This window comes from Nerophis lumbriciformis, linkage group LG20 (genome assembly GCF_033978685.3).
Source record: "Nerophis lumbriciformis linkage group LG20, RoL_Nlum_v2.1, whole genome shotgun sequence".
Lineage (NCBI taxonomy): Eukaryota > Metazoa > Chordata > Actinopteri > Syngnathiformes > Syngnathidae > Nerophis > Nerophis lumbriciformis.
The window spans coordinates 11,238,671-11,255,656 of record NC_084567.2 but is presented as its reverse complement, the minus strand read 5'-3'; the positions used below and the strand labels follow the sequence as shown (position 1 = coordinate 11,255,656).

The 16,986-nt window shown below is 35.8% G+C and overlaps 1 protein-coding gene across 2 annotated transcripts in view; it reads left to right on the top strand.

The window, feature by feature from the left end:
• Positions 1–16,986, top strand: part of dmrt1 (doublesex and mab-3 related transcription factor 1) — a 115,002-nt gene that overhangs the window by 19,494 nt on the left and 78,522 nt on the right. For both annotated transcript variants that reach the window (XM_061980416.1, XM_061980415.2), the window contains exon 3: positions 10,394–10,527. In XM_061980416.1, coding sequence (XP_061836400.1) covers positions 10,394–10,527 — 134 coding nt within the window. The remainder of the gene's footprint in view (positions 1–10,393; positions 10,528–16,986) is intronic.

Here is a 16,986-nt window from a genome sequence, read left to right as displayed (position 1 = left end):
TCTACATGTCAGAGACAACACAGTCTAAGTGGTTTACCAGGTGATAGTATTCCCTCATCATTGGTCAGTCTACACACCAATTGTTGTAGTACCTGTGATTGGTCAGGTTAAATCGTTCACCTTTCATTGGTCAGTCAGATAAGAGGAAGAAGACAGATGGAGGTATTTACTAGTTATTGGTCAATCCAAATGTCAGTGAAAATGCAATTCAAGTGGTTTGTCAGATTAAAGAATTCACTCATCATTGGTCAGTCTACATGCAATTTGCTACATAGAGCGCCAGTGATTAGTCGGGTTAAATTATTCACTCTTCTTTGGTCAGTCTACATGTCAGGGACAACCTAGTCTAAGTGGTTACCAGGTGAAAGTATTCCCTCATCATTGGTCAGTCTACACGCCAATTGTTGTAATACCTGTGATTGGTCAGGTTAAATCGTTCACCTTTCATTGGTCAGTCAGATAAGAGGAAGAAGACGGATGGAAGTATTTACTCGTTATTGGTCAATCAAAATGTCAGTGAAAACCCAGTTCAAGGGCTTTGTCAGATTAAAGTATTCACTCATCATTGGTCAGTCTACATGCAATTTGCTACATAGAGCGCCAGTGATTAGTCGGGTTAAATTATTCACCCTTCATTGGTCAGTCTACATGTCAGTGACAACCCATTCCAAGTGGTTTGTTAGGTTCAAGTATTCACATATCGTCTGCTTGCCAATCATCACATATAGGACTAGTTTTTTCAAAGTATGGACTCGTCATTGGTCAGTCTACACACCAACAGTTCCATCAAAATGCTGGCTTATTTAAACAAGAACCCAACAATGTGTCGTTGTTCCAGTTATGTTTGCTACAAATAACACAAGCAACAATGACGGGTGAGGCCTTTAAGAAGTCAGGCGTGGACACTGATATTGCGTGCTTCAAGCACATGTCAAGGCTACCCTCCCTCCTGCTCTGGGCCCAGACAGGCAGCACAGAGGAGGCGAGCACACGGGGACGCGGCGATAAGAAGCGCGAGCGAGCGGGAAGAGGCTGTGGACAGCGATGCACGCTGTCAGATCAGAGAAGAATGTGGCCTTGGCGATAAGGCGAACAGTACAAGGAACAACGTGTGATAGGGATGATGATGGCCAGAAAGGTCACTTGGCTGTCCTGTTAGTGCAAGACAATGCAGTCTGCTGGACGTGTAATGCCTCATGCAGCCTGTAGATGGTGCTGTTTGACAAGTGGTTGGAAGCTGAGGCATGTTCAATTCTCTTCTAGTGTATTTTTTTCTCTTTAGTCTTAATTAGGACAGGGAACCTCATAAAAAAAAAAAATAGTAATATTAATATTATTATATAGTTTTTAATATTATTTATTTATGTAATAGTGTTTATATGAATGAATGAATTATATAAATATTGTTACTGCTACAAATAACAACATCAGTAACACTAATAATGTTTATTGTTATAGTAATAATTACAAAAATAACAATACTAATAATAATTGTAATAATAATAATAATACATCAAAATATAAGTAATATGATTATCCACTATTATTATCTACTACTTTTAATCTACTTTATTTTTTTAATCATTATTATCATTTTATTTAATTGTATATGTATTATATATTTATTCTATTTTTTTAATATTATTTATTTTGTATATTAATTATTTATCATATATATTTTAATCATGTATAATTATCTACTACTACACCACTCGTAGTACTACTAAAAATAATAATAATTGTAATAATAATAACAATAATACCTCAAAATATAAATAATATAAATTATTCATTTACATAATAGTGTTTATATGAATTAATTAGTTGTATATTAATTGTTACTACTATGAATAACATCAGTAACATAATAATAATAATTAATGTTATAGTAATAATAACAAAAATAACAACAACAATACCACTCCTGCTATAACGACAACAACAATAATATTAATAATTGTTGGTAACAATACAAATAACAATACCACCACCACTACTACTACTACTAAAATTAATAATAATAGTAATAATAATAATAATAATAATAATAATATGATTATCCACTATTATTATCTACTACTTTTTTTAATCTACTTTTTTTTCATTATCATTTTATTTTATTTTATATTTATTATATATTTTTAATATTAATTATCTTTTGTATTAATTATTTATTATATATATATTTTAATTATTTATAATTGTCTACTAATTATCTACTACTACCACCACTTCTATTACTACTAAAAATAATAATAATTGTAATAATAATAATAATACCTCAAAATAGAAGTGATGTCAGTTATTTATTTATGTATTAGTGTTTATATGAATTCATTAGTTGTATAATTATTGTTACTACTATGAATAACAACATCAGTAACATAATAATAATTAATGTTATAGTAATAATAACAAAAATAACAACAACAATACCACTCCTGCTATAACGACAACAACAATAATATTAATAATTGTTAGTAACAATACAAATAACAATACCACTACCACTACTACTACTACTAAAATTAATAATAATAGTAATAATAATATTAAAAAATAATATGATTATCCACTATTATTATCTACTACTTTTTTTAATCTACTTTTTTTTCATTATCATTTTGTTTTATTTTATATTTATTATATATTTTTAATATTAATTATTTTTTATATTAATTATTTATTATATATATTTTAATTATTTATAATTGTCTACTAATTATCTACTACTACAAGCACTCCTATTACTACTAAAAATAATAATAACTGTAATAATAATAATAATACCTAAAAATAAAAGTGATGTCAATTATTTATTAATGTAATAGTGTTTATATGAATTAATTAGTTGTATAATTATTGTTACTACTATGAATAACAACATCAGTAACATAATAATAATTAATGTTATAGTAATAATAACAAAAATAACAACAACAATACCACTACTGCTATAAGGACAACAACAATAATATTATTAATTGTTAGTAACAATACAAATAACAATACCACCACCACGACTACTACTACTAAAATTAATAATAATTGTAATAATAATAATACATAATATGATTATCCACTATTATTATCTACTACTTTTTAAATCTACTTTATTTTTTTGTTATTTTATTTTATATTTATTATATTTTTTAATATTATTTATTTTTTATATTAATTATTTATTATATATATTTTAATTATTTAGAATGATCTACTAATGATCTACTACTACCACCACTCCTACTACTACTAAAAATAATAATAATTGTAATAATAATAATAATACCTCAAAATATAACTGATATAAATTATTTATTTATGTAATAGTGTTTATATGAATTAATTAGTTGTATAACTATTGTTACTACTATGAATATCAACATCAGTAACATTATAATTAATGTTATAGTAATAATAACAAAAATAACAACAACAATACCACTACTGTAATAACGACAACAACAATAGTATTAATAATTGTTAGTACCAATACAAATAACAATACTACTACCACTACTACTAAAAATAATAATAATCGTAATAATAATAAAACGTCAAAATATAAGTAATATACATTATTTATTTATGTAATAGTGTTTGTATGAATTAATTAGTTGAATAATTATTATTATGACTACGAATAACATTAGTAACACTAATGATAATTATTGTTATAGTAGTAATAATAACAAAAATAACAACAACAACAATACCACTGCTGCTATTAACAACAACAATAATATTAATAATTGTTAGTAACAATACAAATAACAATACTACTACAACCACTACGACTACTACTACTAAAAATAATAATAATTGTAATAATAATAACACATCAAAATACAAATATAATATAAATACCTGCTGTGTAAGAAAGACAAATAATTTAGAATCATATGTTTTGGTTATTGCACGTTTTTTTTTAAGAAAAATTAGGAAATACAATTAAATTCATTTTTTTATTTGAAATATAATTCAATGAACATACACTGTAAACAACAAACATTTTTGTTTGAGATAGTATACGAACAAAACAACAGAAAATATACAAAATATATAGATTATCCAAGCATGGTTTTGTTGTATTTATTGTAAGATTTGTAAATGTTTTGTATTTCATTATTATGTAATTATTTTGTTATTTATATTAATATTACTAAACAAAATGGAAGAATGAAAATCATTGTCAAAGTAATCAGGTATTTAAATATGTGTAATAATTAAATTGAAAAGAGATGCAATGATCATGTAACATAGAAATAAAAACCATATTGGTCATTGTTGCATGCTAGGAATATTTTGTTTTTATTATGGTACGTTGTTATTTATATTACCATACTGTGGTTGGACCTTCAAATAATAATGTTGATGCGAGCTACAATGACTTAACGACGGTATAGCATCTGGATGCTGTTGCCATGGTGACCTACTTTAGCATTAATGTCACATTAAGGCGGTGGTCAGCAACCAACGGCTCTCGAGCCACATGCGGCTAATAAGCGGTGCCCTGGTGGCTCCATGGAGCTTTTTAACAAATGTATGGAAATGGAAAAAAAAATGGGGTGAAAAATATATTTTTTGTTGTAATATGGTTGCGCAGGACACAAACCTTCCTAATTGTTGGAAAGCCCACTGTTTAATATGACTGTGTTTATGCTTCACTGATGAGAGTATTTGGCGAGCGCCGTTTTGTCCTACTAATTTCAACGGTCCTTGAACTCGCCGTTGTGTGGACTGTGACTCAACAGTTTGTTTACATGTACAACTTTCTCCGACACTGCCACAGAAAGACGGGTTTTGTGCCACTTCTTCTTTGTCTCATTCTGTCCACCAAACGTTTTATACTGTGCGTGAATCCACAAAGGTGAGCTTTGTTGATGTTATTGACTTGTTATGGAGTGCTAATCAGGCATATTGATCTTTGAACTCACTGCAGTTTGTTTACATGTGCAACTTTCTCCGACGCTGCCACAGAAAGACGTGTTTTGTGCCACTCCTTCTTTGTCTCATTTTGTCCACCAAACGTTTTATGCTGTGCGTGACTCCACAAAGGTGTACTTTGTTGATGTTATTGACTAGTTGGCGTGCTAATCGGGCATATTTGGTCACTGCATGACTGCAAGCTAATCGATGCTAACATGCTATTTAGGCTAGCTGTATGTACATATTGCATCATTATGCCTCGTTTGTTGGTATACTCGAGCTCATTTAATTTCCTTATGTCCTCTGTGTATTTGGTTTATGTCTCATGACACATTATCTGTATGTAATTTTGGCTGCATGTATGATAGTTGTTTGTGCGCCATGTTGTTCCAGACTACAGCAAACGTTACCCAGCTTGCAAAAATTTTAATAAATCCAATAGAAGAAGACAGCCTGATGTTTCCTTCAACTTGGACACACACATCTATACCTTTGGCCATTCTAAGACAGTCATTTCCAGGAGTTATCTCACCCTCTGAGAAGTTGTACTAATGTTTTCCAATGTTGTACAAATGTGTAGAATAAATATTACATTTCAACATTTCTGTCAACGAAGATTTGCGACAGCCTGCGACACATAGTCATTTTGATAGTAGGCTATTATAGACACTTAGTTTAGTTTAGTCTTTATTTGAAGGGACAATGCACAGAAACATTAAGCTCAAAGACAGATAAGTTCTGTACCAGATTATAGCTAAATAGCTCATTTCCATCTGCAGTCTGCAGTGGCTACCTAAATTAAAGGGATACAAAAATCATGCAATAAAATTATGACAATAAAATCATACTATAGCATGTATTCAAATTAAGAAAAGTCATGAAATGCCCTTTCATGGACACATACCGTATTTTTCGGAGTATAAGTGGCTCCGGAGTATAAGTCGCACCGGCCGAAAATGCATAATAAAGAAGGAAAAAAACATATATAAGTCGCATTGGAGTATAAGTCGCATTTTTGGGGGAAATTTATTGATAAAACCCAACACTAAGAATAGACATTTGAAAGGCAATTTAAAATAAATAAAGAATAGTGAACAACAGGCTGAATAAGTGTACGTTATATGAGGCATAAATAACCAACTGAGAACGTGCCTGGTATGTTAACGTAACATATTATGGTAAGAGTCATTCAAATAACTATAACATATAGAACATGCTATACGTTTACCAAACAATCTGTCACTCCTAATCGCTAAATCCCATGAAATTTTATACGTCTAGTCTCTTACGTGAATGAGCTAAATAATATTATTTGATATTTTACGGTAATGTGTTAATCATTTCACACATAAGTCGCTCCTGAGTATAAGTCGCACCCCCGGCCAAACTATGAAAAAGACTGTGACTTATAGTCCAAAAAATACGATAATGTAATAGTAATATACCGTATTTTTCGGAGTATAAGTCGCACCTGCCGAATAAAGAAGGAAAAAAACATATATAAGTCGCACTGGACTATAAGTCGCATTTTTTGGGGAAATTTATTTGATAAAACCCAACACCAAGAATAGACATTTGAAAGGTAATTTAAAATAAATAAAGAATAGTGAACAACAGGCTGAATAAGTGTACGTTATATGACACATAAATAACCAACTGAGAACGTGCCTGGTATGTTAACGTAACATATTATGGTAAGAGTCATTCAAATAACTATAACATATAGAACATGCTATATGCTTACCAAACAATCTGTCACTCCTAATCGCTAAATCCCATGAAATTTTATACGTCTAGTCTCTTACGTGAATGAGCTAAATAATATTATTTGATATTTTACGGTAATGTGTTAATAATTTCACACATAAGTCGCTCCTGAGTATAAGTAAAAAATAAATAATAAATAAAAAATAATAAATAATAAAAACTGCGACTTATAGTCCGAAAAATACGGTACTTAATATACAATACAACCACACCTCATTTACATCGTCACACAAAGACAATACATGCTCTTGTTCACATCTGTCATCATTTGTAAGAACAACCGTGATTTTAACAGACACACCTCACAATTTACAACAAAAATGCTCTCATGGATAAATATAATACACATTAAGTTGATGTGTCAAACATAGTGTCCACCTTAGTGACCGTGTGAGCACCTTTGATTGCTCCGAAGCCACTTTTTAACTTCAATTGTGAATGAAGAGTAATCTGTTAGACTTATATCATGTGTTGCCTTCATTATAACACTTACCGTATTTTTCGGACTATAAGTCGCAGTTTTTTTCATAGTTTGGCCGGGGGTGCGACTTATACTCAGGTGCGACTTATGTGCATACTTGCCAACCTTGAGACCTCCAGGACGTGGTTGGGGGTGTGGTTAAGAGGGGAGGAGTATATTGACAGCTAGAATTCACCAAGTCAAGTATTTCATACATATATATATATATATATATATATATATATATATATATATATATATATATATATATATATATATATATATATCTACATCCCGAAAATATGCAAACAAAACTGCGTTTAGATAATTGATACTTCAAACTTGCATAAATAAATAATTAAGAAATATAAAAGAACTTCAAAATGTAATGAATAAAATGCTAAAGTTGTTGATAAACAAGCAATTATTTTAATAATTAAATATGGTCATTTTAAATGAATTATTATGATAAATTAAAATTAATGATTTCAAATATGTTTATTTTAATGTATAATTCTATAGCTGGATGTAATAAGGAGTCAGAAAAAATACAAATAAAAATACAATTAATTTTGATGTTTTTAGCAAAATATAGTAAAAATGTATTTAGTTTTTTGTTTTTTTTAATTAATAAATATATTTATTTTTAGGTAAGATAAACATAATAATACAATTTGTCTCTACTCTGGATGATTTAGTTCTTGTCACCCTGTTGTCCTCCCATCGTGAAAAAAGGCTGTCCTCACTCAGGTCCTCATGGAGCTGGAGGAGGTGTGGCCTCCAGCTCCGGCTGAAAATCGGGAGATTTTCGGGAGAATATTTGTCCCGGGAGGTTTTCAGGAGAGGCGCTGAATTTCGGGAGTCTCCCGGAAAATTCGGGAGGGTTGGCAAGTATGCTTATGTGTGAAATGATTAACACATTACCGTAAAATATCAAATAATATTATTTAGCTCATTCACGTAAAGCGCCGTTCTAGTGGCTCTCTGGAGCTTTTTCAAAAATGTATGAAAAATGGAAAAAGATGAGGGGAAAAATATATATTTTTCGTTTTAATATGGTTTCTGTAGGAGGACAAACATGACACAAACCTCCCTAATTGTTATAAAGCACACTGTTTATATTAAACATGCTTCACTGATTCGAGTATTTGGCGAGCGCCGTTTTGTCCTACTAATTATGGCGGTCCTTGAACTCACCGTAGTTTGTTTACATGTACAACTTTCTCCGACTTTCTAGGACGTGTTTTATTCCACTTCTTTTTCTGTCTCATTTTGTCCACCAAACTTTTAAGGTTGTGCATGAATGCACAGAGGTGAGTTTTGTTGATGTTATTGACTTGTGTGGAGTGCTAATCAGACATATTTGGTCACTGCAAGCTAATCGATGCTAACATGCTATTTAGGCTAGTCAGGGGTCGGCAACCTCTACGAGTCAAAGAGCCATTTTGACCAGTTTCACAAATTATAGAAAACTATGGGAGCCGCAAAAAATTAATGAAATTTTAAATGAAATAACACTGTACACAGCGATTTTTTTTACTTTGTGCTATATTTAATCCAGGGGTCTCAGACACGCTGCCCACACCTTTATGTAGAATTTGAAAGCTGGTGCGGCACGCGGGTTTAAACTGAATGACGCTTGTCAGCTTCATGCGTGCCGTGTTGGTACAACATATAGCACCCACCATGAACAGCGTGCCTGATCAGCCTCACGTTGTATGTGGCTTTTGCTTACTCACGTAGGTGACAGCAACGCATACTTGGTCAATAACCACACAGGTTACACTGACGGTGGCGGTATAACATTTTTTTTAACACTCTTACTAATAATGCGCCACACTGTGAACTCACACCAAACAAGAATGACAAACACATTTCGGGAGAACATCTGCACCTTAACACAACAGGACAAATACTCAGAATCCCATGCAGCCCTAACTCTTCCGGGATACATTAAACACCCCCGCTACCAAACCCCGCCCACAGAGAGAGAGGGGGGAGAGGGGGGGGCGGTGATGTGTGAGGGAGCAGGGTTGGGGTGGGGGCGGGGTTTGGTGGTAGCAGGGATGTATAATATAGCCCGGAAGAGTCAGGGCTGCATGGGATTCTGGGTGTTTGTTCTGTTGTGTTTATGTTGTGTTAAGGTGCAGATGTTCTCCCGAAATGTGTTTGTCATTCTTGTTTGGTTTTGGTTCAAAGTGTGGCGCATTATTAGTAAGAGTGTTAAAGTTGTTTTATATGGTCACCGTCAGTGTAACCTGTGTGGCTGTTGACCAAGTATGCCTTGCTGTCACATATGTGTGGAAGCAGAAGATGTATATTGTATAACAAGTGTTGGGCTAGCACGCTGTTGATATAGATTGTAGAAGGCACCAAATGTTGTACCATCATGGTATGCCCTTATTATGGCTGTAAGGGTGAAAAATCGGTGAATATTAATCCCGGGGGAGTTTTCTGCGAGAGAAACTGAAGTCCGGAAGTCTCATGGAAAAATCGGGGGGTTCAGCAAGTAAGCTGCTGAGCCGCATCAGAGTGATCAAAGAGCCGCATGCGGCTCCGGAGCCACGGGTTGCCGACCCCTGGGCTAGCTATATGTACATATTGCATCATTATGCCTCATTTGTAGCTATATTTGAGGTCATTTAGTTTCCTTTAAGTCCTCTTAATTCCATGTATATCTCATGACACACTATCTGTATGTAAAATGGCTTTTAATTTTTTGCGGCTCAAGACAGATTTATTTTTGTATTTTTGGTCCAATATGGCTCTTTCAACATTTTGGGTTGCCGACCCCTGGACTAGACGTATAAGATTTCATGGGATTTAGCGATTAGGAGTGACAGATTGTTTGGTAAACGTATAGCATGTTCTATATGTTATAGTTATTTGAATGACTCTTACCATAATATGTTACGTTAACATACCAGTTGGTTATTTATGCCTCATATAACGTACACTTATTCAGCCTGTTGTTCACTATTCTTTATTTATTTTAAATTGCCTTTCAAATGTCTATTCTTGGTGTTGGGTTTTATCAAATAGAGTTCCCCAAAAAATGCGACTTATATGTTTTTTTCCTTCTTTATTATGCATTTTCGGCCGGTGCGACTTATACTCCGAAAAATACGGTATATAAGCCTTTTAATGTTTTGCAGCTCCAGACAGATTACTTTTTTGTATTTTTGGTCCAGTATGGCACTTTCAACATTTTGGGTTGCATTGTCGTGTGTTTTTCAGGTGCAGAAAATCACTCCAGCCCGACGGCCAGCCAACAGTCCGATCTGCTGCTGGAGACCTCCTACCAACACCTCTACCAGCCTTCCTGCTACCCGGGCTACTACAACAACGTGTACAACTACCAGCAGTACCAGGTGACGCCCTATCTTTAAGTCTGAACCTTAAAGATACTGTGTTATGATTAGATGGGGGTTGGGTGACAAAAAAAGAGAGTCTTGGACGTGTTATCTATAGCGACATAGCAGAGGGCACGGATCAAGATGGTGGAGCCAGAAGAAGAAGCGCCGAGTGTGAGAAAAGATGACTATCATATGTTTGTGAGCGCTTATTCAAGATGTGAGGAAGGAGAAGCGGGATGATAACCAAAATACAGTAGGAGCAACTTGATAGTAACGAGTAGATGCTAACACAATCACTTTTTCCCCACGTCCCAACTGGGAGAATTGTTGCCTCATACCTGTGAGAATCCTGCATGTTGGTTCGTTTCTGCAGGACGAGCTGCAGTGTGCTCAAACTACCACCAGGTGGCATCTGTGAGCAGATAATACTGTATCATCCCATTCTCTTGGTCTTATCAGGTCTTAGCAGGAAACGTCACGGTTTAACCTCTGAAACAGACCTGGGCAAATTAAGGCCCGGGGGCCACATGCGGCTCGTTGAGCTTTTCAATCCGGCCCACCGCACATTTCCAAATAATTTTTAATTTTTAATCTTTAAGATGGAAAGTGCAGTGATGTTTTGAAATTACCATAAGTCTTGAACTATACAAAGTATTTCAATGGTTGGAATCGGTGCTTTTGCATGATATCACCAATCACCAAAATTATTCACGAACGCGGCCACCGCTGCTGCTTACTGCTCCCCTCACTTCTCAGGGGGTGGAGCAAGGGTATGGGTCAAATGCAGAAGGTAATTTCACCACACCTAGTGTGTGTGTGTGACTATCAGTGGTACTTTAACTTTAACTTTAATACACTAGTTACTATGTTAAAGGCCTACTGAAAGCCACTACTACCGACCACGCAGTCTGATAGTTTATATATCAATGATGATATCTTAACATTGCAACACATGCCAATACGGCCGGGTTAGCTTACTAAAGTGCAATTTGTAATTTTCGCGCAAAATATCCTGCTGAAAACGTCTCGGTATGATGACGTCAGCGCGTGACGTCACGGATTGTGGAGGACATTTTGGGACAGCATGGTGGCCAGCTATTAAGTCGTCTGTTTTCATCGCAAAATTCCACAGTATTCTGGACATCTGTGTTGGTGAATCTTTTGCAATTTGTTCAATGAACAATGGAGACAGCAAAGAAGAAAGCTGTAGGTGGGAAGCGGTGGAGTGCGGGCGGCTGCAGCAACACAAACACAGCCGGTGTTTCATTGTTTACATTCCCGAAAGATGACAGTCAAGCTTTACCATTGGCCTGTGGAGAACTGGGACAACAGAGACTCTTACCAGGAGGACTTTGAGTTGGATACGCAGACACGGTACCGTGAGTACGCATGCAGCTGCGGCTTCCAAACATTTGATCGCTTGCCCGTACGTGCGTGCCGCTATGTGCATGTCACGTACGTAACTTTGGGGACTTTGGGGAAATATATGTGCTGTATGAACTTTGGGGAGGTGAACGGTACTTTGGGCTGTGGGATTGAGTGCAGGTGTTTGAGTTGTATTGGCGGGTTGTATGGACGGGAGGGGGGAGGTGTTTGTTATGCGGGATTAATTTGTGGCATATTAAATATAAGCCTGGTTGTGTTGTGGCTAATAGAGTATATATATGTATTGTGTTTATTTACTGTTTTAGTCATTCCCAGCTGAATATCAGGTCCCACCCGCCTCTCACAGCATCTTCCCTATCTAAGTCGCTCCCACTTCACTCTCACTTTCCTCATCCACGAATCTTTCATCCTCGCTCAAATTAATGGGGAAATCGTCGCTTTCTCGGTCCGAATCGCTCTCGCTGCTGGTGGCCATGATTGTAAACAATGTGCAGATGTGAGGAGCTCCAAAACCTGTGACGTCACACTACTCGTCTGCTACTTCCGGTACAGGCAAGGCTTTTTTATCAGCGACCAAAAGTTGCGAACTTTATCGTCGATGTTCTCTACTAAATCCTTTCAGCAAAAATATGGCAATATCGCGAAATGATCAAGTATGACACATAGAATGGACCTGCTATCCCCGTTTAAATAAGAAAATCGCATTTCAGTAGGCCTTTAATCTAATTAGTTACTATGGTAGCTCAGATGAGGCACCAAGCAGTGTGGGTGGGGAGCGTTTCCACAGAGTGTTTCCAGAACGGCCAGCCTGAAATGTGGGTGTCAGGGACAGACGCGGAAGGAGATTTTTACCCTTTGCGTTCATATTTTGTTGTGTTTGTTGTATTTTTGTTGCATTTTTCTTGATTGTAAAATATGTCAATCGAGAGAGGGTGTGCCGTTCATATGTCAATATTCAGTGTTTTATCGTTCATAGTTAATATTGTAAACCCCACATTCTTTATTTTCACGTACATTCTGGGTGTCTCATTCAGTAGAAAAAGTTGAAATTCCATTCCGTTTTTAAGGCGGTCTGTCATAATGTTTTTAGCATTCAATCAGACATTATTGTGAGGTTTTGTATTAGTGTTCCTAAAAATAGATATACCGGCCCCCAGACACATTTCTTTCTCTAAATTTGGCCCCCAAGTCAAAATAATTGCCCAGGACTGCTCTAAAGGCCTTAGTGGCCACATGCGTGGACAGCACCTTTTAGCTCTTATTTCCAAAATTGTGTACACTACTGAATTGGGGTCTTATGCCGACATATGGACACTTATACTGCCATCTGGTGGTGTCAGAAGAGTATAACATACAATGGAATTTGGGGGAAAAAAGTGTAAAAATAAACATTTGCATGTCACTACACATGAAGTACACGTGTGTGTACTTATGGACTAAGTACATCATATAAAAATATGATTTTTAGTTTTTATTCTAATTAGGGTCCAATAAGCCCAAAAAGCAAAGAGAAATAAAAAAAGCATGTAAACAAACAGCTTAAGAGGTTAAGTGAGGGATGGGGCAAAAACTAATCCAGACCCACTTTATACTAAAACATCAAAAGACTGACATCCAATAATAACTTAGGTAGTAAGCATTTACCCCACGTTATTTGCCACTTTAATTTACTTAAGTTTTATTATTGATGCTTGTGTGTATGGCAGCTAAGAAAACGTTGCCATTATTAAAGGTTTATGATAGCAATCGTTTAATTAAATTAGCCTGCTCAGTGGCCTTGTGGTTAGAGTGTCCGCCCTGAGATTGGTAGGTCCGTGAGTTCAAACCCCGGCCGAGTCATACCAAAGACTATACAAATGGGACCCATTACCTCCCTGCGTCGCACTCAGCATCAAGGGTTGGAATTGGGGGTAAAATCACCAAAAATTGTTCCCGGGCGCGGCCATCACTGCTGCTCACTGCTCCCCTCACCTCCCAGTGGGTGGAACAAGGAGATGAGTCAAATGCAGAGAGTAATTTCACCACACCTAGTGTGTGTGTGTGTGTGTGTGTGTGACTATCAGTGGTACTTTTTAACTTTAAATCAGTAAGGATTTTTAAATATCCATTTTTATACAGTTTGCCTTTACCGTAATGTTTACTTTATTTTTTTTCAAGCAGCGGTCCTGCGATATTTTCCACTTTTCTGACAATACGCTTTGCACCTTTGTTGTTTTTGTTGACATAATACCAAATACTGTACAATTTTAACAGTACCGACTAGGGCTGGGAGATATGGTCGAAAAAGTGTATCTCCATATACAAACCCCGTTTCCATATGAGTTGGGAAATTGTGTTAGATGTAAATATAAACGGAATACAATGATTTGCAAATCATTTTCAACCCATATTCAGTTGAATATGCTACAAAGACAACATATTTGATGTTCAAACCGATAAACATTTTTTTGTTTTTGCAAATAATCATTAACTTTAGAATTTGATGCCAGCAACACGTGACAAAGAAGTTGGGAAAGGTGGCAATAAATACTGATAAAGTTGAGGAATGCTCATCAAACATCCCACAGGTGAACAGGCAAATTGGGAACAGGTGGGCGCCATGATTGGGTATAAAAGTAGATTCCATGAAATGCTCAGTCATTCACAAACAAGGATGGGGCGAGGGTCACCACTTTGTCAACAAATGCCTGAGCAAATTGTTGAACAGTTTAAGAAAAACCTTTCTTAACCAGCTATTGCAAGGAATTTAGGGATTTCACCATCTACGGTCCGTAATATCATCAAAGGGTTCAGAGAATCTGGAGAAATCACTGCACGTAAGCAGCTAAGCCCGTGACCTTCGATCCCTCAGGCTGTACTGCATCAACAAGCGACATCAGTGTGTAAAGGATATCACCACATGGGCTCAGGAACACTTCAGAAACCCACTGTCAGTAACTAGTTAATTATTATTTGCAACCTATTGTGACTATAACAATCTACAAGGTTAATGTAGGTTGCTTCTCTTTCTCCCCCTCCATTTTTCTGCATTATTTCGTATCTCAAGTTATCATTACGTATATGTATTGTTGCATTTAAACAACTGTATTGTTGATAATAAAGGTAAATTATTGGTATTGTTCATTATCAATAGCGCTATTTCTATTGGTATTTGTATTGATCCATTTGTAGTGTAATAATGCTCATTGTCATTTCTGTATTATTTTTTATTTTTCGCTAACTGCTTATTTGCTATTACTTTTACCATCATATTTGTACATGTCGTATTTGCGGATGTTGCTCTATTGTTGTTGTTGTTGTTTGCTGTTGTTGTTTTTGTCTCTCTGTCTAATCCCCCTCTTGTCCCCACAATTTCCCCCTCTGTCTTCTTTTTTTTCTCTTTCTATCCCCTCCTGCTCCGGCCCGGCTGCACTAAATGATAATATAAATACATTTAATAAAGTCAAATACAAATAAGGCAACAAGAGAAGTATCCTACACTTCTCTTTTGTAAAGTAAATCTGAACAGCCGACATGGGCATCTACATCAACTATATGATTTGCCTGAGAAGCAGTACAGGACACAAAAAAAAAAATAAAAAAAAAAAAAAATAAAAAAAAATTATTATTTGCAAAAAAAAAAAAAAAGTTTATGAGTTTGAACATCAAAAATCTTGTCTTTGTAGTGCATTCAATTGAATATGGGTTGAAAAGGATTTGCAAATCATTGTATGCCGTTTATATTTACATCTAACACAATTTCCCAACTCATATGAAAACGGGGTTTGTATTTTTGCTTAAACTATATATATATTTGGTGAAAGTATACATGTAAAGATATTCATTTTTGAGCGATATTCACTGAAATATATACACATATGTTAACCAGAGGGGGAGCACTTTTAAAACCGACACACAGTCAATTTGAAAAATCCCTCCTTTTTGGGACCACCCTCATTTTGATAGATTTCACCACCAGGGGTGCAAATGAGATCTCTATTTTTTGTTTTTTTGTAATGTGCTTAAGGCCGATGACATAGGAGACACTGACCACAGATGGCCCCTGTGCCGCACTTTAGGCAACCCAGCTGTAGAAGCTAACTGTTAATGGCCACTATATATATATTGTTCATCCTATGCGGGTTGTGGACGCAGGTTGTCTTACGTCAGCACGGGAAGTCATAAAATCAGCTGTTCACCTGGCGGGTTTTTTCGGGGATGAATAGGGAAGTCCTTATTTAGCTGCCGTCTTGTTTTATCATATATTGCTGCCTTTGCACCTGTCAAAGTTTACTTTTGTATGCACATTAAAACAACAAAAAAACATCCTAACTTTGGAGCAATGTTCACGGACTCTAGTATTTGGCTCTCTGTTAGATGCAATGGTTTTCCGTATTGGGATCATGATTTCGGTCCTAACTTGTTCCTCATATGGAAGCCCACACACACACACATACACACACACACACACACACACACACACGCTAATGTGTCAAAGGATGATGAGCTGGGTGTAACAAATGAACTCTATAACTCCTTGGTGATCTCAGATCAGGTGCTTTAATCTTATTAATAAATATTTATCCCCCCCACCTCCTTCAGTAGCAACATCAAGTTTTGGGGTCAGTGCCTTGGCGGCGGCGCCTGAATTGCAAAGGTTAATGGTATTGTCTGTCGGTTGGAGAGGCGACCCGCTCCGCCTCAGCGCTCGGAAAGGGAGAAAGTGAGCGCGTTTAATGCTAATCAGTTAGCGCTCCTTAGCATAATTTTGCCATCGTGCCCGCTGATTTATGGTATTTTATGTGGAGCTGTCATTGCCTGAGAGGCCACGTGCGGCGATTATTTAAATTTTATTATTGGGTTTGGAAAGTGAAGGTGTGGCAAGTACACACTTTGGACACTTGAAGCACTGAGTTGCTCGTTACACACACACACACACACACACACACACACACACACACACACTGATCTTTATCTACCTTAATTTTGTCATGACCCGTTGTCCGGATCATGTTTTTGTTATGTTCTGTTAGTTTTAGACCCCATAGTTCCTGTTTTTGTGTGCACCCTTGGTTGTTTTGGTTACCATGGCGACTGATGATTTTCACC